At 44.5% G+C, this 22,909-nt stretch overlaps 9 protein-coding genes across 11 annotated transcripts; 2 read left to right on the top strand and 7 right to left on the bottom strand.

The window, feature by feature from the left end:
* The first annotated feature begins 6 nt into the window (after positions 1-6).
* On the top strand, positions 7-1,205 carry LOC6733321 (protein late bloomer). The gene is made up of 4 exons (XM_002080344.4): positions 7-141; positions 201-374; positions 436-795; positions 863-1,205. Exons 1-4 carry the CDS (start codon positions 82-84, stop codon positions 1,019-1,021), a joined length of 753 nt encoding a protein of 250 aa, XP_002080380.1. The 5' UTR covers positions 7-81; the 3' UTR covers positions 1,022-1,205.
* LOC6733320 (protein late bloomer) lies at positions 1,035-3,012 on the bottom strand. Of its 2 annotated transcripts, none has more exons than XM_002080343.4 (5): positions 2,663-3,012; positions 1,834-2,007; positions 1,617-1,772; positions 1,357-1,554; positions 1,035-1,173 (listed from the first exon to the last, which is right to left on the bottom strand). In XM_002080343.4, the coding sequence occupies exons 1-5, from the start codon at positions 2,720-2,722 to the stop codon at positions 1,102-1,104; spliced, it is 660 nt and encodes a 219-aa protein (XP_002080379.2). In that variant the 5' UTR covers positions 2,723-3,012; the 3' UTR covers positions 1,035-1,101. The 2 variants fall into 2 exon arrangements, with proteins under 2 accessions (XP_002080379.2, XP_044778665.1); XM_044922730.1 differs by lacking the exon at positions 2,663-3,012 and adding an exon at positions 2,212-2,360.
* A 546-nt stretch (positions 3,013-3,558) lies between these two features.
* On the bottom strand, positions 3,559-4,850 carry LOC27208675 (protein late bloomer). Its single transcript, XM_016184238.3, has 5 exons — positions 4,611-4,850; positions 4,370-4,543; positions 4,153-4,308; positions 3,892-4,086; positions 3,559-3,765 (listed from the first exon to the last, which is right to left on the bottom strand). The coding sequence occupies exons 1-5, from the start codon at positions 4,668-4,670 to the stop codon at positions 3,694-3,696; spliced, it is 657 nt and encodes a 218-aa protein (XP_016026240.1). The 5' UTR covers positions 4,671-4,850; the 3' UTR covers positions 3,559-3,693.
* Positions 4,851-5,644: 794 nt separating this feature from the next.
* Positions 5,645-7,807, bottom strand: LOC6739279 (protein late bloomer). Its single transcript, XM_016172164.3, has 5 exons — positions 7,616-7,807; positions 7,478-7,547; positions 6,375-6,533; positions 5,983-6,318; positions 5,645-5,920 (listed from the first exon to the last, which is right to left on the bottom strand). The coding sequence occupies exons 2-5, from the start codon at positions 7,535-7,537 to the stop codon at positions 5,849-5,851; spliced, it is 627 nt and encodes a 208-aa protein (XP_016026239.1). The 5' UTR covers positions 7,538-7,547; positions 7,616-7,807; the 3' UTR covers positions 5,645-5,848.
* A 1,211-nt stretch (positions 7,808-9,018) lies between these two features.
* On the bottom strand, positions 9,019-11,939 carry LOC6733319 (protein late bloomer). The gene is made up of 5 exons (XM_002080342.4): positions 11,690-11,939; positions 10,230-10,388; positions 10,009-10,164; positions 9,400-9,606; positions 9,019-9,335 (listed from the first exon to the last, which is right to left on the bottom strand). The coding sequence occupies exons 1-5, from the start codon at positions 11,747-11,749 to the stop codon at positions 9,264-9,266; spliced, it is 654 nt and encodes a 217-aa protein (XP_002080378.1). The 5' UTR covers positions 11,750-11,939; the 3' UTR covers positions 9,019-9,263.
* Positions 11,940-12,976: 1,037 nt separating this feature from the next.
* Positions 12,977-14,849, bottom strand: LOC6733318 (23 kDa integral membrane protein). 2 transcript variants are annotated; one of them, XM_044922731.1, is made up of 6 exons: positions 14,711-14,849; positions 14,571-14,648; positions 13,792-13,950; positions 13,560-13,721; positions 13,302-13,496; positions 12,977-13,248 (listed from the first exon to the last, which is right to left on the bottom strand). In XM_044922731.1, exons 2-6 carry the CDS (start codon positions 14,628-14,630, stop codon positions 13,177-13,179), a joined length of 648 nt encoding a protein of 215 aa, XP_044778666.1. In that variant the 5' UTR covers positions 14,631-14,648; positions 14,711-14,849; the 3' UTR covers positions 12,977-13,176. The 2 variants fall into 2 exon arrangements, with proteins under 2 accessions (XP_044778666.1, XP_002080377.1); XM_002080341.4 differs by having other exon boundaries at positions 14,571-14,737.
* Positions 14,850-14,879: 30 nt separating this feature from the next.
* On the bottom strand, positions 14,880-17,678 carry LOC6733317. The gene is made up of 4 exons (XM_002080340.3): positions 17,278-17,678; positions 16,063-16,224; positions 15,646-16,008; positions 14,880-15,068 (listed from the first exon to the last, which is right to left on the bottom strand). Exons 1-4 carry the CDS (start codon positions 17,341-17,343, stop codon positions 14,976-14,978), a joined length of 684 nt encoding a protein of 227 aa, XP_002080376.1. The 5' UTR covers positions 17,344-17,678; the 3' UTR covers positions 14,880-14,975.
* A 1,675-nt stretch (positions 17,679-19,353) lies between these two features.
* Positions 19,354-21,206, top strand: LOC6733315. Its single transcript, XM_002080338.4, has 4 exons — positions 19,354-20,390; positions 20,449-20,601; positions 20,665-20,850; positions 20,912-21,206. Exons 1-4 carry the CDS (start codon positions 20,325-20,327, stop codon positions 21,074-21,076), a joined length of 570 nt encoding a protein of 189 aa, XP_002080374.1. The 5' UTR covers positions 19,354-20,324; the 3' UTR covers positions 21,077-21,206.
* LOC6733314 (tetraspanin-9) lies at positions 21,198-22,836 on the bottom strand. The gene is made up of 4 exons (XM_002080337.4): positions 22,550-22,836; positions 22,300-22,482; positions 21,560-21,925; positions 21,198-21,502 (listed from the first exon to the last, which is right to left on the bottom strand). The coding sequence occupies exons 1-4, from the start codon at positions 22,607-22,609 to the stop codon at positions 21,422-21,424; spliced, it is 690 nt and encodes a 229-aa protein (XP_002080373.1). The 5' UTR covers positions 22,610-22,836; the 3' UTR covers positions 21,198-21,421.
* Between the last annotated feature and the right edge of the window lie 73 nt (positions 22,837-22,909).

The raw sequence follows: 22,909 nt of genomic DNA, 5'->3' as shown, positions 1-22,909 counted from the left end.
CTTATCGCTGGCCCCTGGGAAAGGTCGCGATGCACTGTCTTTAAATTTGGCGCATCTGCCGCAGATTGCACCACTCTTGCGATGAACGGCTGCTATAACACAATAAAGTACACGGGCCTGCTCTCCAATCTGCTCTATATGGTAAGTCTGACTTTTGCAACTCACTCTGTGTAAATTGTTAATAATCTTTGGCGTTGCAGCTTCTCGGCATAGGAGTGATGTCTGGAGCAGGACTAGGACTGCAGATGGCGGAGCCCAACACGCCGGAGCACACGTATTTCGTGAAGAGTTTGGTCTTGGGTGGCTCCATTTGCATGATCGTGATGTTCGGATGCTATGGCATGGTCGCCAACTTGCTTTGTGTCAATCTGATCGTAAGCAAAAGGAAAGAGCGAAGCCTGATATGGATAGTAACTAACTGAACTCTCCCCGCAGTTCACCATGTTCATACTGATCGCTCTGGCAGCGGAGTACCTTCAGCTGCACCACTATCACAGTCCGTCCCTCAGGAGCCCGGCTGGCGCCTGGCAGCAGCTGGAACTGGCTTGGCATGGCCTGGACAGAGAGCCCGAGCTCATGCACCAGTACGAGGCCTCCCAGCACTGCTGCGGCTACAATGGTGCCGACGATTACAAGCGCCTGCATCTGCTGGTGCCGGCGAGTTGTTATCAGGCCGCTGTTAATGACACCGCCCAGCAGATCTATCCAAGCGGCTGCCTCGAGACGCTGAACCGCAGCCAGCGGTACATCCAGCAACGCGATAAGCTCTACATGTGGGCCATCGTTGGCCTTGAGGTGGGAAATTGACGTGCGGCTAAAGTGCAGTTTCTCGAATAATCACCGATCTCTTCACTCGCCGCAGATCTTCATACTGCTCCAAACTGTGGCGCTGAGTGTGCTGCTCTTTCGGCTGCGACAGCGGCAGCGCATCGCACGACGACAGGTGCCGCCAGGTGTGCGGCGGGAACCGCGCTCCAACCATGTGTCCGCCTCTCGTGCGCACCTACTCAACGACGCCTGACCTACCATTAAGATCTTATGAAAACTTTGGTTTATTGGTTATCCAAGTGGCAAATGCTTATCTATAAATGTCATTCGTGGTTAGTAGGTGTAGCGACGAGTCTTGTTGGTCAGCTGGCAGCACAAGGTGATTCCCAAGATGATGCCTACGACCTGCAATAAAAGAAACAAAGTGTTGCATTAAACATTTACGGCCTGTCAGTTCTCAATCATTTTGTTCGCCAATTGGTACTAGAGACTTGCAAATTCGAGGTTAATAGCTTTCCATTTTCTAATGCACATATATCATAGCTGCATTTTGCTAATAAGTCTTGCAAGTTTGACTGCTTTGCCCACCTCGTAGCCAATAAGTCCGCAGTGGACCCACTTCTCGTATCGGTAGATCTGCAGATAGGCCCGCTTCACGGCGGCCATGCAGCCCTCCGCATACGGATACAAGGCGTGAATGCCGTCCTTGGTGTGGAAACAGCTGCGGGGCACCTTCATGTTGAGGCTCGTGTAGTCGGAGAATCCCTTGTCGCCACAGCACTCGTACTGGAAGAGCGGAAAGAGGGCATTTAAGGATCGTAGGATGATCGCACTGGGAATGGACCCACCTCCTGCTGCAAGTCTTGCATGGCGCCGTGGTGGACCAGCTCCTTCATCCAGAGATCCATCACGTACACCTCAGTGGCGTCCAGCTGCTTGGTCTCACTGTAGTGGGACACCTTCCAGATGTGCGAGGCTATCAGAGCCAGAAGCAGAATCAAGTTCTGAAAGCCGAGGCATTAGAAGTGCCCATCAATCGACAAACCATCTGTTCTGGCTACTCACCACCACCATCACCTTGATGGAACCGAAGATGGCTCCCAGGCAACCGACCAGTCCGGCCAAGATCAGAGCACCTGCCATTCCCAGTTGGACAAACTTCTCCGTGTGCTCCGCGGAGCCCTCGTTGAACTTGTCCAGCTCATAGACGCCGGCCAGGGCCGCAAGGACGCCAACGATCTGGATCGGTATTAAAATTATGAATTATGCCTGCGCACATTAAGCGTTTGTTAATGGCCCATGAAATGGGCAAACAAAATCTTCAGAGACAAACTTTCGACTCGTGGGATACGTCATCGGGCAGCGAGAACAACCAAAATAAAAACAAACCGGGCGCAAAAATAAATTAAATTACTTTGGGCTTTATTTTTAAATGGCACATACACAGTTTCCTTTCTTGTTGCTGTCGCTTCGATTGTGGCGAAAATGCGCCTGCCCATACAAACGTGGGCAGAACGAGGGCCAAGTGACATCTTGTCTGGTGGAAATGGAAATTTTGAATGGGATTTGTTTGCTGCCAAATTGGCCAGCTACTCGGCCAGCGAGAAATTACAAGCGGCAATGAAAAATGAACAAGAAAGTAAGACACTTTATGATCGTGATTTGACAGACTGCCAGCGAGTTGATTTTGAATCGCGATTTCCATCAGCAAGTGCTTTTATTACTCATACGCAGTGTGTGACTCAAGAACAGTTGCACTGAAATTATCAAGGAACGGTGACAATGAATGAATGCCTGGCCTGCGGTTTGTGTTTCCCAGCGGCGATCATGGAAAGTTTATGCTGGCTAATGATGCGTAAGGCTAACGCCTTTTCCCAGGCGATATACCCCTTACCAACGTCAGCGTACTGAAGACCACCGAGGTCCATTGCAGGCACACGCGAACCGTGGGCATTTTCACTTGCGATGCAGTTTTTTACTATATGTTGGATCAATCTTATTCAGCGCTCATTCGAGCAGCGACTCCAGGCAGCGGACGCGTTTCCCGGGAAAATTCGCCTTCCACTCTCGACCGTCTGTGCGTGGCGGTGACCGAACCGTTAGTGCCGTCGGACGTCGGTCGGGCCAAAATAAGGCGAGACCCGAAAAAGCGCTAAGAAGCTGCGAACTGTTTACAAATCCGCCGAGTGGCCGTCCGTGTCCGTGTCCGTCTCGGTCTCCGTTTCGTGTGCCGGTCGTTACTCAGGAGACCGGCGTACACCAGACCTCATTGGCACCCCGCCTCTTCCGCTCCACACTGACAGAAACACATTATAATTACGCCTATAAAAATTTATGATTTATTGAATCATTGCCTTATAACTTTTAAATAAGTTTAAATTGACTGACCGAAATTGACCCCTTGGTTGTACTAGATCTTTATATTTCGATAGATATGGTTAACTATATCATTCTCCCTCAAAAGGTAAAGAAACTTCTAGCAGATCGGGCGAAATTATCAGTATCTATATTTTAACCTGTTACTGTCGTATAGGTGGCGCTGTAGCACATGTCCTCTTACTCCCATTCGCTGGGGAAGGGGTATCTGATAGTCGAGAAATCTAGTGTGAAACTAGATAAATGGGGTCTTTTAAAATTATTTCTCTTTTAAAAAGGAATTCATTAAATATATAGAAGATATTCTTTGAGTGCACCCAATGTTTTCGTATATTTTTATACGCATCTTTATAGGCAACATACATCTACTTAGCCCGCCGAAATTCCGCATATAGTGGGCACAAACAACACTTATTGAATATTATGATTTTGGTTTATTTTTTATTCTACGCTTCTGTTGCCTCCAGATCATCTTAAACTGCTATAAAAATCCATAGATATCGGATTATGCGTTGCCAACACCCGATTTCGGTGATTCCAAGCGACCTGTTAGAATCTTTCGCGCCGCAATTTATTGCGCACCGTGATGCCCAAGTGGGTTGCGGCTCCCAGGGCGGCGAACTGTGCGGAGAGAACGGAAAATTTGATTAGAGCCCACCGACTGTATGTGGCATCTATTTATGCTCCGCCCTTGGCCAACCAAGCCCTCGGAAATATGTGGCCAAGGTCGGCATGGAATCTACATACCTCCACCAGAAGCAGCAGCCACTTGATGATGAGTCCGATGGCCACGTTGTCCGTAGCATGCGCCTGCACGGCCTGCAGGCAGCCCCCGGAGAAGAGGGTGTTCTCGCGCCGCTCCTGATCCTTGTAGCAGCTCAAGGGTATACCCCGGCCCATCAGGATGTAGTCATGGGCGCCCAACTCACCGCAGCAGGAGTACTGGAATGGAATGAAATCGGTTGTGATGACCCGCACATCGGAATATACTGGACTTATTGGACTTACCTTCTGCTCGAGGAGCGATATGCGTTCCACATTGGCCCTTTGATCAGCCCAGGTGGCCAGGAAGTCCTTCTTGGATCGCTCCACGTAGTCCGTGGAGTGGGCTGCCGCGATAATGTAGATCTGCAGGCACAGCAGGATCAGCAGGCAGATCACATACTACCGGAGGATAAAATATTTTCTGAATTTAGTTGATGTATCAATTGAAGGCTTCACTTACGCTCCAAACCAGTCCCAGGGAAACCCGAGCGGTGGCGAAGCAGCCCAGAAACGAGGTCAGGACCACGAAGGTGCCCACAAAGATCTGGACAACGATGGCGATGTGCTCGAAGGTGCCCGGCGTAGAGCTGTTCAGCTCGTACACGGACAGAGCAATCAACGTCACTCCAATCAGCTGCCAATAAAGTCACATTAGGTCCGTTGGCTAGTGCCCATTTCTCTCCAACGTCACTCATACGCACCGATAGCAGCACATTGAGAACGATAAGAACGGCTTTCAGGAACGATGTGCGGCAGGCCATGTTGCCAATCAATAATCCCTATAATTAACCACGAAGGTGCGTTATCCTTGTTCCCGCACCTGTTTTCCGCTGCGCACTTGACCCGAAGCGACGACCACCGGAGAAGCGAAGACCCAATGAAATCCGCCGGCCCTATTGCCATAGAGGTTGACGTGCGACTGAGCGCAACGCTTTCCATTTGAAATGTGGCGCCCCCGAAAGCGTCAGTTAGTGGGTTCCGCCACTAGACAGAAATCAACTATTCCGCGGCGGTTCGCCTCGCTACACTGCGAGAAAAGAGTCGAAGGTCATAATCATATATATATATATAACACATTGTGTTAAACACAATCACTGTTGAAATTGTTTTGCAAATTTTAAAATTTTCTTGAAAAATACACTTAAAAAAAACACTATTACTCCAAGGTAAAGCATTTCACCTAACGCTTTCTATTTTGCTCGACACATTTGGCATACATATTTACATATAATGCATATCGAATTGGACAGAGTCCAAAAATAAACTTAGCTTATGTCACTTTATATTCTACTACTTACTTTTCCAGATCTGCTAATTTTCATTCAGAACACAAATTTCCACCACCAACTTTTTTGCTGACTGTATTTACATCATCATTGCTGCTGATTTTTGTGGGGTGGCATATTGGATTCTCGTGGGTGGTATGATGTCACAGCGGCCAAAGCTTTCACCGCACTTTCTTTATTTAGGAATTGAATGGGGCCACGAAAGTCCACCAACCCACCGGAGAGCACCAACATCATAGATTACAGGACATCATTGGGGCATTTCTGCGCCGCACACTTAACTGGAACCTACAGATTCCAAGCATGCCATTACGCGACGAGCAACAAGTCATTTGGCAGTCAAAGCAAATGAGAAATGTTTCGGCCATCCAAAGCTCGTCGGGACCACGCGTCGTATGCTTAATATTTCCATCGGGCTGAATACACAAGCAAACTGACAAGCGAGCAAATCATGTGAAAACAAACACGCGCACATTTATTATGATACTTATAATGGGTAATTGAACTATAAATATGTACTTTAATTACAGGTTACTTTAAGGTAGAAGTGAATAATTTATGACTGTCCTTTGCATTTGGTTATGAAATGTTGAAGCGAAAAATATCAGCGATTCCGAGTTTGTACTGTTGGATAGCTCGAGATTGCCGAAGGCCTAGAACTCCATCCGCCGCTGCTTGTTCTTAAAACTAATGGCCAGAAAGACGGCCAAGGCGAAGCAGATTAACTGAAAGAAAGTCGGGTCACTTAAATATATTGGAACTTAAGCGAGGCTGAGGAAAAACCCACCTCGAAGGCCACTAGCACCCAGGACACTATGATGAAGCGCAGCTTGTCGCTTTCGTAGAAGCTCTGCACCTTTTCGATGCACCCGTCCAGATAGAGATGGTCGGGGGTCTGCTGCAGATCCGCGTAGCAGCTGGGCGGGATCGGCAGGCTGAGGTGGATGTAGTCCTGGGCGCTGCTCTGGCCGCAGCACTCGTGCTTCTGCTGCAAGGCATCCATGTTGTTCGCCTGCCAGGCCACCTCCACCATGTCCCGGCCGCTCTTCACGTCGAACTCGTGGAGGAACAGGCAGGTGCTCACGATCTGCAGGATGGCCAGGATCAGCAGGAAGACGGCACTCTAAGGGATACGCAACAGCTTTAATTCAGAAACGGCTTCCGAGTTACTTTGCCTACCGTTGCTGTCAGCACCACCGATTCCCGGATGGCCGCGAAAATGCCCAGCAGAGCGAGGACCAGGATGACCGAGCACGCGATGTAGGCTGCTATTACGAATCCCTCCGTCTCCGTGTCCGCATTGTAAGCTATCCAGCCGATGGCCCCAGCAGCAAGAAGCTGAAATTTGTTACAGTGAAACCTCAGTGCGTCGAATACTTATATCGATCTTTAGAACTTAGGACTCATAACTTAATCTGATGAAATAGGTGAATCAAATCCTTAAATACTTCCCTCGATCTCTGTTTAAATTTCTAATAAATACATTATGTTGGTCTTATAGAAGATCGCCTGTACAACATGACACGGTTGCAGTTGCAATTACAAGGGCAATTGCCATTCATTTGTGTGGCAATTAAAAGCCGCAGCTGAGTGCATCACATAATTTGTCGCTCGGGAAGTTTGCCTGACTGAGCGCTGTGATAATGAAATGAATCCTCCCCCACACTCCCACTCCCGTCCTTCCGGGGGTTGGCAAATCACCCTTGTTGGTGGCCCAGTTTCGGGAACTCCGGCGTTCGATTGCGATATATAGGTCAGATTGCAAACTAGAGTGCGAATACTGGGCGAGGGTACGTGGACATGACATCATCCTGCGGGAGCGGAGGTGGGAGCAATTGAAGGCTCTGGCGGCAGTGGGAGGGCGGGGAACAGGGCGCAATGTAAACATGGCTGTCATGGCAGCCAGTAACCAGACGGGAGGCACTGAGGGTGGCTATATCGGAGCAGCAGGAGGGGCCGATGGCCACCTTGAGGCCAGGTCGTCTATCTCAGGTGGGCGCGAAGCTGACGAACGACGGACGTCGCTTAAAAATACACAACCAGCAAAAGCAGAATATTCGAAAATTTTCAAAAACATCTTTTCGACCGTGTGCTTTTCAAGTTTATATGGTAGAGAATATTCAAAAATAATTCACTTGAGGCGCCTTTGAAGTGCGCTCACTTGTGCACCCATTCCACATGACATCATGCTAATTTCCTTGCACGGAACATGGATGTACATATATGCAGAATATATCCGACGTGGTCGAGGTAATTAGTAGTCCATGTATGGGATGACTTACCCCTAAAACGGCATTCAGAACGATGGAGCTGATCTTTACGCTGGTCGTGGCGCAGCCCATTTTGTTGGATCTGAAAACATTATCCAAACGCATTAAGTCAAGACTCTCGATCACTTACCGAATCTCAAGTGTGTTAACCTTTTGACTTCTCTCTCCGCACACGAATAAAGTTCGTTTTTGTTTATTTAAATATTCGTTGCTGGACTCGAATAACAAACAAATATATTTCCGCTGAACGCTCGCCGGGATATCCGCTCTCGAATCTGAACTTTTTGGTCTGGCGCGTTCTGCGTTCGCTGGCGAACTGAAAGCGGGAAAAGTTTTGTTTTTCTCTCTCCCCCTGAGGACCGTTGTTCCCCAATCAAATAAAAACAACACGGAGCGCACTCGCTCTCTCAACAGAGAGCGCTGCACTTGGGTCAGCGCTCCCAGCCATGACGTCATGTCGACTGGCGTTTCCACGGTGGTGTTTTCGAATTCTTATCGGTTCTGTCAGTAGCGTACAATCATATGTGAATGATTGAATGGATTCGGGCTTAAGCAATTAATTATCTGAATATTGATGTATTGATGTTTTTAGCACCGATAAATAACACAAACAGGGTTTAATTTCCAAATTAAAAGTCTCAACCTAGTTTCTGAAGTCCTATCCGCTTTCTTTCGTATATAATTACATTAAACGAAATATACATATAAAGATTGTTAAGTTAATATTTAAAATTGTTGTTATCAGGATTGATCACACTCAATTTTAAGAAGCTTGTTAAATTTTGATTCCAATTACACCAATTTTCGATATTGAGCCGGAGTTGATGCTTACGCAGTAATGACTCACACAATCCTCTATCCAGAGTTGCCACCCCTCCCTCACCACTTCTCAGATTGTAAAAGCGCTTTGTTTACAAGATTTTGTAGTTGTTATGTCTGGGTTGAGCAATCCCCATTCCCCCCCCCCCCCCCCCCCCTACACCACACAAGCTCCCAAATTCCTCCCACTCCTACACACACACACGAATGTTTATATAAAATAAATGACTTGGAGACGTCATTTGGACTTAATTGTGTTTGTCTCTGGCTTTGATTTTCCATTCATAACAATATGCTTGACTTTTGTTTGCGCAATTCATTTGAAGAGCCCTCTAGTGGTCAGTTTTCTCCAACGCACAAGATCACTGAACAAGACGATCGTTCAACTTCAGTAAAGTGTTTTTCAGGTTAACCCAAAAACGAAGTGTATTCTGTTAAAAGAAAGAATCTTTTCATTTTTCGATGGATGTGAACAATGCAGGAAGTGGCCACGGATAGAAGAAAAGAGACCGCTTTCGACTATTAAATACCCTTTACTCGAATCATTGGAGAGAAACATGGAAAACATGGACAAAAATTAAAATATTTTTATATAGTTCTCGAGAACGTTAATGCGGACGTCATGGGTAGATCAAGTTAAAAAACTTAAAAGATTTTGTAGCAACGTTTCGTAAATTTCTTTTGAAAACTAAATTCTTGTCGAAATATGTGGAAAGTAATGAGAAAATATTGTATGAATTTCTTTTTCTAAGTATATTTGGTATTTTAAAACGACATGAGTTTGGTACTTGTAATTATGTACATATTATTTTAATATTCGACTGTGTTAAGCATTGCTTTAATAAAAAGACGACTTTTGCAATTAAACCAAAATCAGTTGCTTGGCAAGTATCGCTGGGTTTTCGTATCAAAAACAAACCATACACCACTGGTGACACTTAGAAATGAGGAGTTTGGTTTCTTATTCAGTAAATATTCACTAATAGTTATATCGTCTCCGCCGGTTGGTGTAGTGAATGGCCAAGATGATGGCCAGCAATAGAATGGCAGCCTATAAAAAATAAAGAAATTAGTTCGAAATTTGCTTCACCATATTTATAATAAATAGCACTTACGTTGAATCCGAGCAGACCCCACTCCAAATAGCCCAGAGTGGTTGCCTCATCTGCAAAAGCCTCCTCCACTTTTTCGAGGCAGCCCCGCAGATAGAGATTCAGGGGATTCACACAGCTGTCGTCCTTGCAACAGCTACTTGGAACGGTATTGTTCCAGAATTTGATATCCAAGTAGTCTTGGGCACTGTCGCGGCCACAGCAATAGTACTGAAGAAATATATGATATATAGAAATATAGAAATATCAACACCAAAATTAAAGAAGAGGGCTAAACATACATAAATATATACTTCAGCAGCTTTGCGCCAATTCTAATACTACATTATCAGAAATAAGCATAATCGTTATATTAAAACCATGCAAGATAACACTAGCAAAAAAAAAGAACAAGTCCCTAATGCCTTGCCTTATCTAACTTATACATATGCATTTATAAAATACAAGAAATTCCAAATTAACGCCATTTATAACATACTTTAATCGCAATTTTGGAAACATTAGCACTTTAAACCTTGCTTAACTGATAAAAAGCATATGCAATTCTAGCTTCCTAGTTTCTGCAACTAGATTGTAGATTTGATCATGAACATCATGAGCATTGCCACTCACCGTCTTCTGAATAATATCCATACTGCCAGGCTTCGTCTGCTCCAGCTCCCACTGATTCTCTACCGTTTGAAGGGCGTACTTTTTAAATACATCTTTGGGATTCAGGATGATAAACGCCACTATAAGTAGCAGCAAAATCAGCAGCAGTGTCGCATACTGCAAGGCAATTAGAATTATTAGCTCATGAATGATTCACAGAATTGCAATATTTAGTCACGTACCGTCCAGAGCATGCGCGGCGATTCGCGAACGGCTCCACAGCAGCCAAACAGGGATATTACCAGGATAATTCCGCCCAGAACCAAGATGCCGATGGCATATGAATCCGGCATTGCTCCCCAGCCGAGGCCGCCAAAGATGAGCACCAGGATACCAAGTATCTGAAAGTCAGAAAAGTGGATAGTTAATGTCCAGCAAGAAGATTTTAAAGCACCCTATAAATAATAAATATTATTTTATATTATATATATTATTAATATATATTATTTATCTATTCAGGAATTGTAAAAAATCGCATAGGGTTTATAATCTCAGACAGCCTAGCTTGGAAAGTTTTCATAAAACACACATGTTGAGCTTAAAAGCAAAGATTAAAACAAAAGTGAATGCTTTAGTCGAGTTATACGACTATCAGATACCCGTTTCTCAGCTAGTGTGAATTCGAACGTGAAATTTCATCATTTTCTGGGATATCGATACATATTGGGGAATAAAATGACATATTTTACATACATATTGGGAAATGTGCGGTTTGTGGGCGTGGCAAACTTGAGCTGCGTCTTTGTCTCTAGAATCTGTATGCTGAGTCTCAACATTCTAGCTTTTATAGTTCCTGAGATCTCGACGTTTATACGGACAGACGGACAAGAATACATACATACTTTTCAACGAATCTAGTATACGAATCTAGTATAATTAAGAAAACAAAACAATTTTTCAAATTGCTTGAGCGACTGCTTTTTGGAATCATGGCAAGATAGAACAATGATCCAAGCTTTCTAGCTTTAATAGTCCCTGATTTCTCGACGTTCATCTCGAACTTCATACGGACAGAAAGACGTACGGACAAGCGGACATGCCCAGGCCGACTTGGCTAGAGAGTCTGATCAAGAATTAATATACTCTCTAGAGTCGAAGAAGAATTCCAATAGGATAAGTCAACAATCTATTAGGATTCGGCTTACATCAGACCTCACGGCCTTGAGAAGGCCACAGAAAGTTTTGATGCATATGGGCAGCTCGGCCTCATCGCTATTTTCATCATTATCTGGTGAATAATCCGGTTTCCATATTCCGCTCGAATTAGCTTTTCAAACGAAATCCGAATGCATGACGCACTTCAGCAGCCTCGTTTCGCCGCTTGGCCAGCAAGCCCTCCTCTTGGCTCAAGGAACTGAAAGGCCGAGCAGAAGCCATTAACCATAGACACTGGCTAACACACACAGCCAGCCGCGAAGCGTAGTCATAAACCAAACACGCACCCGAGATGATATCATCCAGCGACCAGGTGGACGTGGAACGGACAGCATAGAGCCCAAACATCGAGGCTCCTCACACAAATTTCAAACCATCGCAATTAGCTGGCTATTTGTAGAAAAGAACCGGCAGATACGCAGCTATATCGCTGAGACTCCCGAGGCACCATATGCCAATTCCGATTCCAATTCGGTGCTCTACTTACCGCCCATAAGGCATTGAACAGGAACAGCGAGTACTTTATGGTGCCCGTTGCGCAACCCATTTCGAATGTTTTTCCACTTCAAACTTTTGCCTCTGGCTAGAATGCAACCGAATCGCCGCAGTGCCACAAGTTCGGCAGTTTGCTTTGCCGCGGATTATTTTCAATTTTCGAGTCCGTATCGGCGGAACCTGACTGAATCGGTTAGGAGTGCGCACTGGTGCGGCCACGGTCACGAGCAAACTGAGCTCCCCGAAAACTCTCTCGCTCGGAATCCGATCCGAGTCGAGCGGTCCGAAGCTCCAAAGCTGCCGCTTCTGCACTGTGGGTCGCATGACCACTTTTCCGGCCAGAATCCATGGAATAGCAGTTCATGAAGCACCAGAATTATAGTGATAAGCACTACTTTGCTCCTAATACTTACGGTAGTGCAGAGTGTTTCGGCACTAATCAAATGATATGTACGATATATATGTGATATATAATCAGATATCTTCTCTAAGCAAGCTCCAGGAAATTGATTCTTTTAGATTCATTTTCACAATTGAACAGTGATTGAGTTAAAATGATGTGCCCCACAGTGCCGTCTAGCAGTGTTTGTCAAAGCAAACAAAAGCAGCCGGGCACACACATTACTATACAGTAGAACCTCAATAACCTGCTCCCAAACAATAGCAAAAATGTATATTGTGTTGATTTTCATTAATACCATAGATATTAATTCAACGTGAGAGGTTACAAAATATATTATTTTCTTAATATATTAATATGTCAACTTATATACTTCGAGTGACTAAAATCCATTTAGGCGAATTCGCCTGCACTCGCTGTAGGCAAATCAAGAAAGTTAAAGGTGGCGGTGGCACTCTAGTGCGGCTCCCGTCATTCGGAAGCCAAACAGAAACTAAGGCGGGAAAGTTCGGAGCGTGGAGCTGGTTATGCTTGACAGAACTAAAGCGTTGTTCGAGTTGGGGGAACTCTATATGGCTCCATTTGCCAGATGTTTGGCCGGGGTGTGTGTCTTATCGAGAGCGGAGTCGGGTCTAATCGGCCACCGCCTCTCAAAGCAATTTACCAACGATCGAATTAAAGGCGGCGAGATTGATTCAGCTCGATTGCGTCAGACACACGGCACTGGATGACGCCACCAACATCGGCGGATGAGCTCAGTTTCCGATGCGGAGTGCAGGATCGTGACTTCCACTATCAAAATTGAAACCTCACATGCTTTGCTCACTTTATGTGAATCAAAAAAAAGTATAGGAGGCCTTGTTACAAATACAAAGTTACTAGCTTAAAAATCAAAATTTTAATCGGTTCGGACTGCACTCTTTGCATTTTGAAGTGCATACTCGACATAATCGCAAATATTCGTTTCATCGGGATACGCTTTATTTCTCGTGTGAGCATCGTAAACTTTATACATGATGATGGCTGTAAAGGGATATTGGCGCCCTAATAATATATCCAGAATTCTACGAAAGTATTCCTTAGTAGCTGTAGCGAATGCGCTGCTTGCGGAATCTTCCGACCAAGTAAAAGGCGGCAATCATCATTAGAATCTGTAAGAACCCAGACGATTAGTGCCGCCATGTGTAATTCACATTTCACTCACGGTTATTCCCACTGCGATCCAGTTGGTGTCGTGGGCGTAGCTGAAGAGCACCACAAAGTTCTCACTGGACTTCTGGACACAGCCAGCTAGATAGTGGGGCATCTGGGGGTTCTCCTGGGGATAGCAGCTGGGCGGCAAGGTTTGACGACCGATGGCCACGTAGTCGTCGGGGCTATCACGCCCACAACACTCATACTGTTGAGATAATTCATAAAAATGATAAGCGATAATGCGAATGATCTTCGCCAGAATACGAACCACTGTCTGGTAAATGTCCATGGCGCCGGGTTCCACCAGCTCCTCGTCCCACTTCATCTGAACCTCCTCGGCGGCAAACTTCTCTATGTATTCCTCAGTGAACTTGAAGCGGAAGATGCCCAGCAAGCTGATTATTAGCTGGGCCAACAGCAGGAAGCCGTACTGTTGACATTGGGCCACACAACATAGAGTGAGTAAATTACCAAACGGATGACATAGCGGTTCCACTCACCGTTGCGGTCATGCACACGTTCTCCATGCAGATCCCACAGCATCCCAGCACAGCCGAGACGAAGATAATGCCACCGAGTCCATATAGAAACAGAATGTAGGCAAGAGGGGCTTTCGAGAGGGCCAACGTTGCAATGGCTATCAGGGACAGACCCGAAAGCTACAGAGGGGGCACAGGGTCAATTAAGATTAGCATTTGGCAATGATATCGGGTGGTAATGTCAATGACTCCAATGGAGCTTGAGGTATTTCCAGAATATTATCAAATACAACGGCGAGTAAACTAGAATTTCCCGTTTTATCGGTTATTTGATTTGGTGTTTCACAAAAACGTTCGCTCCCTTAGTGCTAAATTATAAGTTATATTTAAAAGGATATGGCTAAAACAAGTTTTTGGCAGTTAAAAACCTTGTTCTAAGCATTCCGTAAATTGTAAATATGGTACACATCGCAGCATATGGTAGAGTCGTAAAGCATTTCTAGATCAAACAAATTGAAATTAAATTGGAATGTGTTGGGGCTAATCATTAAAGTGCGGCAAATGTTTCTCATACATATCTGACAAGCAAATTACGATTACTGGCCAAACAAATTGTCGATTCCATGGAAACGGAATACGTACTTGCTTGTCGATTTGCAAATGGGGATTTATCAAAATTCCCGTGGGAACACGGGAAAAATGCATATTTGCGATAACAAACTTCAACTTCAACATTCTTATTTTTTATGAATAGTTTTTCTTATAATTTTTATGAATATTTGTATAAGTTAAGAACTTACCGCATTCAAAGTATTGAGAGTGTTAAGGAAACACTTAACGCAACCGGAAGTGCAGCCCATTCTTGTGCTTCGATTAAGCTGTTTTTAAAATTCCAAACTAATACCTCCAAGTGTGAGTAATGATTGTTGTATGATCGAACCTGCCAGATCGGAGTTCCGAAAGACAATGAATTTCAGATGCAAATATTTGCCGGCAGCTCGTAAAATCTCAAAATCACCATCTGCGCTCTTCAGTGTTCTTTTGTTTTTCAGATCTTCGCAGCCGAATGCCGCCGAATTCAATGGGAGAGAGATACAACTGCGAGGAACTCGTTTAGGCTATGGAAAGTATTTATTTTCTAATGGCATTTTAGCTAATTTGGTTAATTTTTATTATCAATAATCATGCAGGGGTGTCCTCGGCCATCAGTCGTTGATGGGGGCCTCCTCGTCCTTTATCTTGGTTTTGGCATACTTGCGAGCCTTGCCCAAATGGTAAGCCGTGAACAAGCCCAAGAACTGCAAAATACATTAATAAAATTCGGTATAATATGGATATGGGATCGAAAGCGAATAGACAAGCGAACTTTGTTCTCCAACCGGAAGTCACATTTTCGAATTGTAACTGTACCTTAGGTTTTAAGCTTTCAGCTAAGCTCTCAGTGTAAGGTAAATAATTAAATGTCCCCGCATAACAATATAATTAAAATGTTATGTCATCTCTTTATACAAAATTGTAGAAAGAGAATCCATATATGTTTAGTTCTTTGTCCGTCTTAGACAGTGTCTTAACGTCTTTACTACTTTATAAAATCAAGCAAAAACTCAACAACTGTGCACATGGATAGTAACGATCGCACCTTTGACATTTTAAGTTTAAAGAACACCTCAAACTTTAGTAACGAAAATGGTTTAAATGAAAAAACACACATATTATCTTGGCAGGGATTTCTATTTAAGCGTGACGAATAAGAAAGTAGTTCAAATTTATTGAATAACTATTAAATATGCGACGTGCCGAAACATTCGCTTGTGTAACTCTCGTTATGCTCAATAGGCGAATAAATTATACCCTACATATGGTTTAATGTCTCACCTCGAGGGCAATGATCGCCATGCAGCTGTAGTAGTTGAGCTCCGCCTGCATCCTCAGGGTGGCCACCGCCTTAGTGGAGCAGCCCTCCTCGTAGACATGCGCCGGCTTGGAGCAGTCGAAGGCGTAGCAGCAGCTGCTGGGCAGGGCGCCGTGCTCCTCCTGGAGGTAGTCCTGCGGTCCCTCAATGCCGCAGCAGCCGAAGAGGCTGTGCACCGGCTGCATCTTGTCGTCGCTGTGGGTCTTCCGCTCGAAGAGTTCGCGCATGCGCTCCTCGAACCTGTCCATCAGCTGCTCCCGCATCGCCGTGAAGGTGAAGAGGTAGGAGCCCAGTGCGGCTATAACCAGGCCACTGCAAATTAGGTACTGAACGTAGGGATGTTAGGATGTGACTTGCAGCTGTGAACGCAGTTTACTCACGTATATGGAATACTTGTACGACACCTTCAAGGCCACGTACATGCCCAGGAAGGCGACTCCGAAGACAGCTCCTCCGCAAAGTGCCGACCCATAGCTGCCGTACACGGAGACGGCCGAACCCCAGGTGGTCACGCCGCAGGAGAAGAAGAACACGTTGCACGTCTGAATGAATAGGAAACAAAATAGTTAGTTAAGCTCTTAGTCATCCTTGTACTAAGGGAAAATATGGACTCAATTGCTTCCTAATCTATTTCTTCTTGGGTGAAAAGCTTTCTCGCAGAGTTGGAAAGAAACTACATTGATAATTATTCTAAGGTTAGTTAGATGCTCTTCTGGCCCCATAAACTTTATAAATTTCTGGTCAGGATCACTTGTCGAGTTTATGGAATGCATTATTATTTAACACCTACCCATTAAGCGTAATAGTTTTAGGGTATATTATTTCTGTGGCTAGGTGAAAGTAACTTATTAAATCGTTCATCAACGAGCTTAGAAGTCTAAATATACATTTTGTACTGACCTAATAATATTTTAATGCCGCGACAAGCACTTTAAATAATAAATTGCACGTGTAGTGCTGGGGTGCCAAATAAATAAATACAAGCACGATTCATTACCCCTTTACTCAATCCACAGCGTCATTTGGCAGTCAGGCATTATTAGCTATCCATCAACTAGTTTTCTAGTCTAGGGTAAAAAGGGCATTAAGCATTTGGCATTTGTACTTGCTAAGCACCAAAAACTATGAGACTAAAGCACCAAAATGCAAGAACATTTTATGCTTTCATGCTTAATCAATCTCTGACATTTGTAAACAGTGTCCCATGTGCATAATTGTATAAGAATAAATTTGCAATAATATAATAGTGAATTTAATTGGCGTAAGCCACCCAGAATTGCGGTGCCATTTATAGATATTGCAAAAATTACAAACAGCTGGCCGGCGGAATTATGTAAGTATGTGAACAGGTATTATGCATTTATAAATATTTTATATTTTTTTGAGATTGCATCGATTTGTTTATAGTCTCTAGCGGCTCTTTGTCACCAATTTGTGCTCTCTTGTGAAAGATGTGAACTTGGGCGCATTATTGATTTTTCGATTTTGGCTCATTGCTCGCATCACCGAGTGTTGTGCAAGATTCGCATTTGGGTCAGGCTCGGGAAAATGGGAAAGCTCTGGAATGGGAAAATGCGCATCTTTTTCCCACTTACCACAATCAGAATGCAGGTGACCAGTAGGCCGTACTTCCAGGGTGTTATGGGAAACGACTTCTCCATGTTGCCGCAATGTCGCACGTGAGTTTCCTCGGCAGTTATGCTTGTGAAGATACTTTATCTGGCTGCCGCTAGAAGGGAAGATATGACCTCCGAGGTCCGGAAACTCGCTCGATTCGCACTATGCCACTGGCTTGGTGCAGGGCATTGTTTACTTGCGCCCAGAGTAGGTCTACACCCACATTAAACTGGGCTCGGAGCTCAGAGCCCTATTTCGGATTGGAACTCGTGGTGTGGATGCCACAAAAGCTGCCCTGCGACTGAGCCAAAAACTGAGAGACCCAAGGGCCGCTCTCGAATCTGAACTTTTTGGTCTGGCGCGTTCTGCGTTCGCTGGCGAACTGAAAGCGGGAAAAGTTTTGTTTTTCTCTCTCCCCCTGAGGACTGTTGTTCCCCAATCAAATAAAAACAACACGGAGCGCACTCGCTCTCTCAAAAGAGAGCGCTGCACTTGGGTCGGCGCTCCAAGTCATGACGTCATGTCGACTGGCGTTTCCACGGTGGTGTTGTCGAATTCTTATCGGGTCTGTCAGTAGCGTACAATCATATGTGAATGATTGAATGGATTCCAGCTTAAGAAATAAACTGAATATTGATGTATCCAATATTTTAGCACAGATGAAGCTATTAAACAACACAACCATAGTTTAATTTCGAATTAATAATCTCAACCTAGTTTTCGAAGTCCTTTATTTCTTACTCTATCCACTTTCTTTAATTTTCGAGAGTGACGATGATGACAGTTCTGTGGAAGATTGCCTAGAATGCTGTGACTGCCAGCAACGATTCACCGAGTTGGATGCTTATACAGTCTTAAAAGGAATGCCTTAGAGTTGTGGATGCCTGTTTACTCTGCTCGAGCGCTTGACTCAGACCCTCCAGCCTCTTTTAAATGTCCTGGATGGATACAAACTGTAATGGTGGTGCCACAGGAGTAAGGAATACTTGATCCTACCTGTATGAACTGCTCGTTGCTTGAGCTGCGATTGGCACTCCTTGAAGTTGCTCAGTGGCTCCGCCAATCCTATGAGTTGGTCCTTCCGCTTGTTGGCCTCGCTTTGCCTGGTCTCGCTGGTGTCCCCGTCCTTCTCCTTCGGCTCCGCTAGATTGCTTCCCCGCTTTGATCCCGTGCTCCGCTCCTTAATATTCCGCTCGGCGGCATTCAAGCGCTCCTTTAGCTGCTTGATGGTGTTTATCAGGTGCACATCGGTGGCCTTATCCCGAACCTTTTGCTTCCCTGTGGCGGATGTCAGACTTGCAGATGACAGGGGTAGACCACCTTGCGAATGTCCTCGATCTGGGTGATTTCCTTGTGCAGCTGCACCACGTCCTTGTTAGACTTACTCAGGGACTTACTCAGGCATCGCAAAGTACTTGGCAATGCCACTGTGCAGAATGTGAGTTTCCAGCACAGTGCCCAGTGGAGCCTCCGAAAGGTGGGTCAACACCTTGTCCACCAGCTCGAAGTTTTTATATTTTTATAATTTTCCATACCCATAAGCCTCCAATCCAGTGGACCATCGCGATACTGTCTATAGGATTTGCCCTTGAATACCATTTATCTGAATCTAAATCACACACGGCAAAAACAAAAAAAAATTTAAAGTTTGTTTACTTCTTCTTCGCCTTCTTTGTTTTGGCCTGTGTATTTTCCGATATTTGTTTTCACGTATCGATATTTGATTGAAAAGCAATGCATATCGATATTGTTATCGAATTATCAAGCCGCCAACGCCAAAATGTCTGCAACGTTAAACTTAACAGACGTTAAAGAAATTAAGCAACATTGCGAGGTTACAATTGCAACGCGCGAAGGAAGGAATTTTGAATTGCGAGGAAAACATCCTCCAACTTAAAAAACCCTTTTTGGGATGGTTGATGAATTGTTCGTCAAGCCATCGCGGCCTGTACGGAGGACCTGCTCACAACGAAGCCGGTAGACATCGAAATCGTGAGTACTACTAATTGTTTCCTTGATTAGGATTAGGACTAGACTTGTCGTTTCAGATTCCTAATAAAAGGAAATCGGCCGGCCAACTTTCGGAGTTACTGTGAAGACAGAACTCCGATCGTGAAGCTCTACGAGATGGGAACTGGGCTCAGCTCAGGAATGGGCCAACCGTGTTTACGTAGGGGACACAATTCGGAAATTGAAAGCGGAGATGATGATGCTTTGTGACTGCATCGAGCGACTCTTTAGTGTAAGCGGAGAAGATTTCTTCTTAAGCTGCCTTCTTCTTGCAGTGTTGCGTTGAAGAAACAGTGTCTTGGGTCTGAGGAAAGTGCAACCTACGTTATGGTCCTTTTGAAAACCGTAATTCAAGGAGCAACAATTGCAGCAGTCATCAGCTACATGGCGATGATGACGAATATGTTTAAAAGTAACTACTTTTCAAAAATGCAAAGGGTGTGTATATTGAGATAAAATTCGAGATATTTCTTGTTAAGACTTATGACCTAAATCTGTAGAAACACTGACAGCTCAGGGAGGATTGTTACAACCGATATAATGGATTTCCTACCTTTAGTCATTTCCCAACAATAAATGATATAACTTAAGGTGAATAAGTGGTCAGAAAAAATACAGCAGTAAACAATTATCAATTATCCCTTATTTAAGCATTATTTCGAAAATTTAAATTCTGTAAATCTGCGCAATTAACCAAAAGGCAACGATATAAAACATTTTTCCTCACTCACTCACCAAAGTCTCGGTACTCTTCGTCACTACGCGAGCTACAGCCAGAGTAACTTTTGGTTTCAATTGCAAAAATATTTAAAAATTGGCCGCTAATTTGTAACAGCTAATGACGAACATATTCCAAACTCTCTCACGACTCGATTTGATCAGCAAGCCATTCAAGCGATCACTAGACAGCAATTACCATGCAATTACTGCAAATTTGGGCTAATCCTCGTCATGAATCAGTTCATCAGCTGGTTACTATTGAGTTCAAATAAATCGCTTGTTCTGTGGCAATCGAATGGGTGGCGCTGGCGGAAAACTTCTTGGACTACTGCTGTGTTTGCAATGTCTGACAGAGTTGCATGTAAGTATGTTTGTTGTGGGGAAGTGCCACTTCTGATGGAGGATAATCCGACATTCAGGGAGTCTTTATAAGGTTCACCAATGTAACCTGCGAAAGCAAGGACCTCACCATGAGTATCGTGGAGTACTGTGCGGTTACTACGCTGAGCAAGAATAAAAACAGCATTAGCCTTCGGTACGCTATGCTCAAGCCTGTGTTTAGAAATATAGAGGTAATCAATCTATGGGTATAGAGCATTTATAGTTTGCTGTGCTAAATTGATTGCCCTCCACAGATTTACCTTCAGCTGATGACCAGGGGCAGTGAGAGTATGAACGCCGTTTCAAACTGGCAGCCCTTCCTCTATACGATGAAACTTGATTTGTGTCGATTCTGGAAAAACCACCACAACTATTTGGCCAGGATGGTGTTTGAGTTCATCGATGGGCACACGAACATGAACCACACTTGCCCCTACACGGTCAGTTGAACAGGCTCAGATATCAGCAAATGCTACTCTTCTCAGTAATATTTTCTCTTAGAAAGAAAAATACATTTCCATTGATGGTGTAACAAATACCGAAGTCTCCGCCAAGATCCGTGGAGTGCCAATGCCAAAGGGTTTCTACGCCTTGTTCACCAAGTGGTCCACTGATAACATAACTCGGGTTCTGACCAACTATTACTTTGAAGTTATCAGCCCTTGATGTTTATATACCACTGAAAAAAATGATGAGAAGCAAAAAGATGTTCTATGAATAAAAATTCATGAAAATTGTCGATTGGTGGTGATAATGGTAAAAAAAAAAGCTTAATGCATAGATTTCGGTTAAAGAGCTATAACTTTATGTGACTATCGTTATCAAAAACCAGTATATGCACATTAATTCCATTAGAAACATCTCGAAAATTGTACTTAAAATCTTAAGTTATTTGTACAGATTGCGATTGCCCTTAGTAATCGGTTAATAAATATTTAAGAAGGAAACAATTGATTAGAAAACAGATTCAAACATATCATTAATTAATACTAAAATGACTTAGAAGACCCCTCACATCCAGACGGCATTGTTGCGACGGCTTTGGTTCTTTACGCTGCTGTAGAGCAGCCAACCGAAAACAGCTCCCACAGCCTAAAAGGGAAAAGGGGTATCAAACAAGTCCACATTTGGGCAAATGATCTAACCAACCTCTCCGATGACAAGCAGCCAGCAGACGATTTTGAACACCAGTAACTTATCGTCCAGATACTTCACGAATGCGGCCTTGCAGCCCGTCTTGAAGACCCTGCTCGGAGTGTCCATGCACTTGTTCTCTGGACAACAGCTGGACGGAATGCCGTGATGGATGATCCAGTAGTCCTCGGAACTGTTGACCCCGCAGCACTGCAGCCAGGACTCGTAGTAGCCCAGGGCGCCCGTTTGGTTGCGCTCCGACTCCCAGAGGCGGTCGAATCCCTCGTTGATGCTGCCCGAGATTCCGTCCTTGGTGCCGAGTGAGGACATGCCCAGGAACATCAGCTGGGCGAGGATCAGCAGCACCACGGCTCCCACATACTAATTGTTTGGATCGGATTTACAAGAAATTAGTGGAAATATCCGAGACAAGTTTAAATATATAGATGTAACACAAATCTACAAATCAGCTTTGCTGAAAACAATCGCTTCTAACTAAGCTTGCAATTAGTATCTATGCTGATTCATCGCTTTGGCTAATTCCAATCGTCTAGGCTATTAACACCCTATAAACAGATATTTATGGGTGAAACGTGCGAAAAATCACTGACTAAGCAGGATAATACAAAAATGAAGAGTTTGTATCGCATATTGTATAAGAACTGTATTACTAATCAGGAAATATGTTTTTGAAAAAAATATATATCTTTTAGCAAGTCTGAAAAGGTAGTGAGTAGAAGTTCAGAGCTACTTACGATGAGGAGCCTCACAGGAGCCTCGTGGATGGCGGCCAGGCAACCGAAGATCGCAATGATGAGGATGACAACGCCCAAGGCGATGATTAGGCCCCCGGCCACATTTTCCCCAATGCTGACTGCATTCTCAGCGGCGGAGATCAAAAAGAAAATTCCGAAGGCGATCAGCGCCAGCCCGAGCACCTGTGGAAAACGCGACAAGTCAGGTTGGCATATACCTACTAGTATCGCTCTCAGGTGTGCTACTCACGGAAAACACAAAGTTCAGCAAGAGCAGCACATGCTTCACTGTAGTGGCACCCAGACCCATGATTACTGTGGATCAATCAACCTGTAGATGCGGCTGGAGACTGACTGTTGAGATGTACGAAGGCAACGCGCAGTAGAGTGCATCAGATGCCTAACATATAAGGCTATGTGGCCAGCAGCCTGTTTCAGATACGTATCTTTCGGATAAAGCGGCGCGACCAAGATCTTTAGACGTCCGACCGCCGTGGTTCAGCTGTGCGAATCAACTGGCAGCGCTGTGAGATGGAAACCGAAACAGTGTGTTTTGTTTTGACTTAAACAACGGCCGACTCACCGATCGCACATTCATTCTATCTATAAA

Source organism: Drosophila simulans, chromosome 2R, assembly GCF_016746395.2.
Source record: "Drosophila simulans strain w501 chromosome 2R, Prin_Dsim_3.1, whole genome shotgun sequence".
NCBI classification, from domain to species: domain Eukaryota; kingdom Metazoa; phylum Arthropoda; class Insecta; order Diptera; family Drosophilidae; genus Drosophila; species Drosophila simulans.
This window is presented reverse-complemented; position numbering and strand designations above follow the sequence as displayed.

What these genes read in the sequence shown, in the direction of transcription:
- LOC6733321 (XM_002080344.4), top strand. Translation starts at nt 82, where the DNA reads ATGAACGGCTGCTATAACACAATAAAGTACACGGGCCTGCTCTCCAAT. An exon ending in TCTCCAATCTGCTCTATATG is followed by an intron (nt 142 to 200) that starts GTAAGTCTGACT and finishes TTGGCGTTGCAG; the next exon opens with CTTCTCGGCATAGGAGTGAT. An exon ending in TGCTTTGTGTCAATCTGATC is followed by an intron (nt 375 to 435) that starts GTAAGCAAAAGG and finishes CTCTCCCCGCAG; the next exon opens with TTCACCATGTTCATACTGAT.
- LOC6733317 (XM_002080340.3), bottom strand. Translation starts at nt 17,343, where the DNA reads ATGGAGAAGTCGTTTCCCATAACACCCTGGAAGTACGGCCTACTGGTC. An exon ending in TCACCTGCATTCTGATTGTG is followed by an intron (nt 16,225 to 17,277) that starts GTAAGTGGGAAA and finishes CTATTCATTCAG; the next exon opens with ACGTGCAACGTGTTCTTCTT. An exon ending in CGTACAAGTATTCCATATAC is followed by an intron (nt 16,009 to 16,062) that starts GTGAGTAAACTG and finishes CCCTACGTTCAG; the next exon opens with TACCTAATTTGCAGTGGCCT.
- LOC6733314 (XM_002080337.4), bottom strand. Translation starts at nt 22,609, where the DNA reads ATGGGTCTGGGTGCCACTACAGTGAAGCATGTGCTGCTCTTGCTGAAC. An exon ending in CTCCTGTGAGGCTCCTCATC is followed by an intron (nt 21,926 to 22,299) that starts GTAAGTAGCTCT and finishes CCAAACAATTAG; the next exon opens with TATGTGGGAGCCGTGGTGCT. An exon ending in GGCTGCTTGTCATCGGAGAG is followed by an intron (nt 21,503 to 21,559) that starts GTTGGTTAGATC and finishes TTTCCCTTTTAG; the next exon opens with GCTGTGGGAGCTGTTTTCGG.
- LOC27208675 (XM_016184238.3), bottom strand. Translation starts at nt 4,670, where the DNA reads ATGGCCTGCCGCACATCGTTCCTGAAAGCCGTTCTTATCGTTCTCAAT. An exon ending in TTCTCAATGTGCTGCTATCG is followed by an intron (nt 4,544 to 4,610) that starts GTGCGTATGAGT and finishes CTTTATTGGCAG; the next exon opens with CTGATTGGAGTGACGTTGAT. An exon ending in TATCGCTCCTCGAGCAGAAG is followed by an intron (nt 4,087 to 4,152) that starts GTAAGTCCAATA and finishes ATTCCATTCCAG; the next exon opens with TACTCCTGCTGCGGTGAGTT.
- LOC6733319 (XM_002080342.4), bottom strand. Translation starts at nt 11,749, where the DNA reads ATGGGTTGCGCAACGGGCACCATAAAGTACTCGCTGTTCCTGTTCAAT. An exon ending in TGGATATTATTCAGAAGACG is followed by an intron (nt 9,607 to 10,008) that starts GTGAGTGGCAAT and finishes ATATTTCTTCAG; the next exon opens with TACTATTGCTGTGGCCGCGA. An exon ending in GGGGTCTGCTCGGATTCAAC is followed by an intron (nt 9,336 to 9,399) that starts GTAAGTGCTATT and finishes TATTTTTTATAG; the next exon opens with GCTGCCATTCTATTGCTGGC.
- LOC6733315 (XM_002080338.4), top strand. Translation starts at nt 20,325, where the DNA reads ATGGGTGGCGCTGGCGGAAAACTTCTTGGACTACTGCTGTGTTTGCAA. An exon ending in AATGTCTGACAGAGTTGCAT is followed by an intron (nt 20,391 to 20,448) that starts GTAAGTATGTTT and finishes TCCGACATTCAG; the next exon opens with GGAGTCTTTATAAGGTTCAC. An exon ending in CTGTGTTTAGAAATATAGAG is followed by an intron (nt 20,602 to 20,664) that starts GTAATCAATCTA and finishes TGCCCTCCACAG; the next exon opens with ATTTACCTTCAGCTGATGAC.
- LOC6733320 (XM_002080343.4), bottom strand. Translation starts at nt 2,722, where the DNA reads ATGCCCACGGTTCGCGTGTGCCTGCAATGGACCTCGGTGGTCTTCAGT. An exon ending in TCTTCAGTACGCTGACGTTG is followed by an intron (nt 2,008 to 2,662) that starts GTAAGGGGTATA and finishes ATACCGATCCAG; the next exon opens with ATCGTTGGCGTCCTTGCGGC. An exon ending in CCATCAAGGTGATGGTGGTG is followed by an intron (nt 1,773 to 1,833) that starts GTGAGTAGCCAG and finishes CTCGGCTTTCAG; the next exon opens with AACTTGATTCTGCTTCTGGC.
- LOC6739279 (XM_016172164.3), bottom strand. Translation starts at nt 7,537, where the DNA reads ATGGGCTGCGCCACGACCAGCGTAAAGATCAGCTCCATCGTTCTGAAT. An exon ending in TTCTGAATGCCGTTTTAGGG is followed by an intron (nt 6,534 to 7,477) that starts GTAAGTCATCCC and finishes AACAAATTTCAG; the next exon opens with CTTCTTGCTGCTGGGGCCAT. An exon ending in GGGTGCTAGTGGCCTTCGAG is followed by an intron (nt 5,921 to 5,982) that starts GTGGGTTTTTCC and finishes ACTTTCTTTCAG; the next exon opens with TTAATCTGCTTCGCCTTGGC.
- LOC6733318 (XM_044922731.1), bottom strand. Translation starts at nt 14,630, where the DNA reads ATGGGCTGCACTTCCGGTTGCGTTAAGTGTTTCCTTAACACTCTCAAT. An exon ending in CTCTCAATACTTTGAATGCG is followed by an intron (nt 13,951 to 14,570) that starts GTAAGTTCTTAA and finishes CCCCCTCTGTAG; the next exon opens with CTTTCGGGTCTGTCCCTGAT. An exon ending in TGGACATTTACCAGACAGTG is followed by an intron (nt 13,497 to 13,559) that starts GTTCGTATTCTG and finishes TTATCTCAACAG; the next exon opens with TATGAGTGTTGTGGGCGTGA.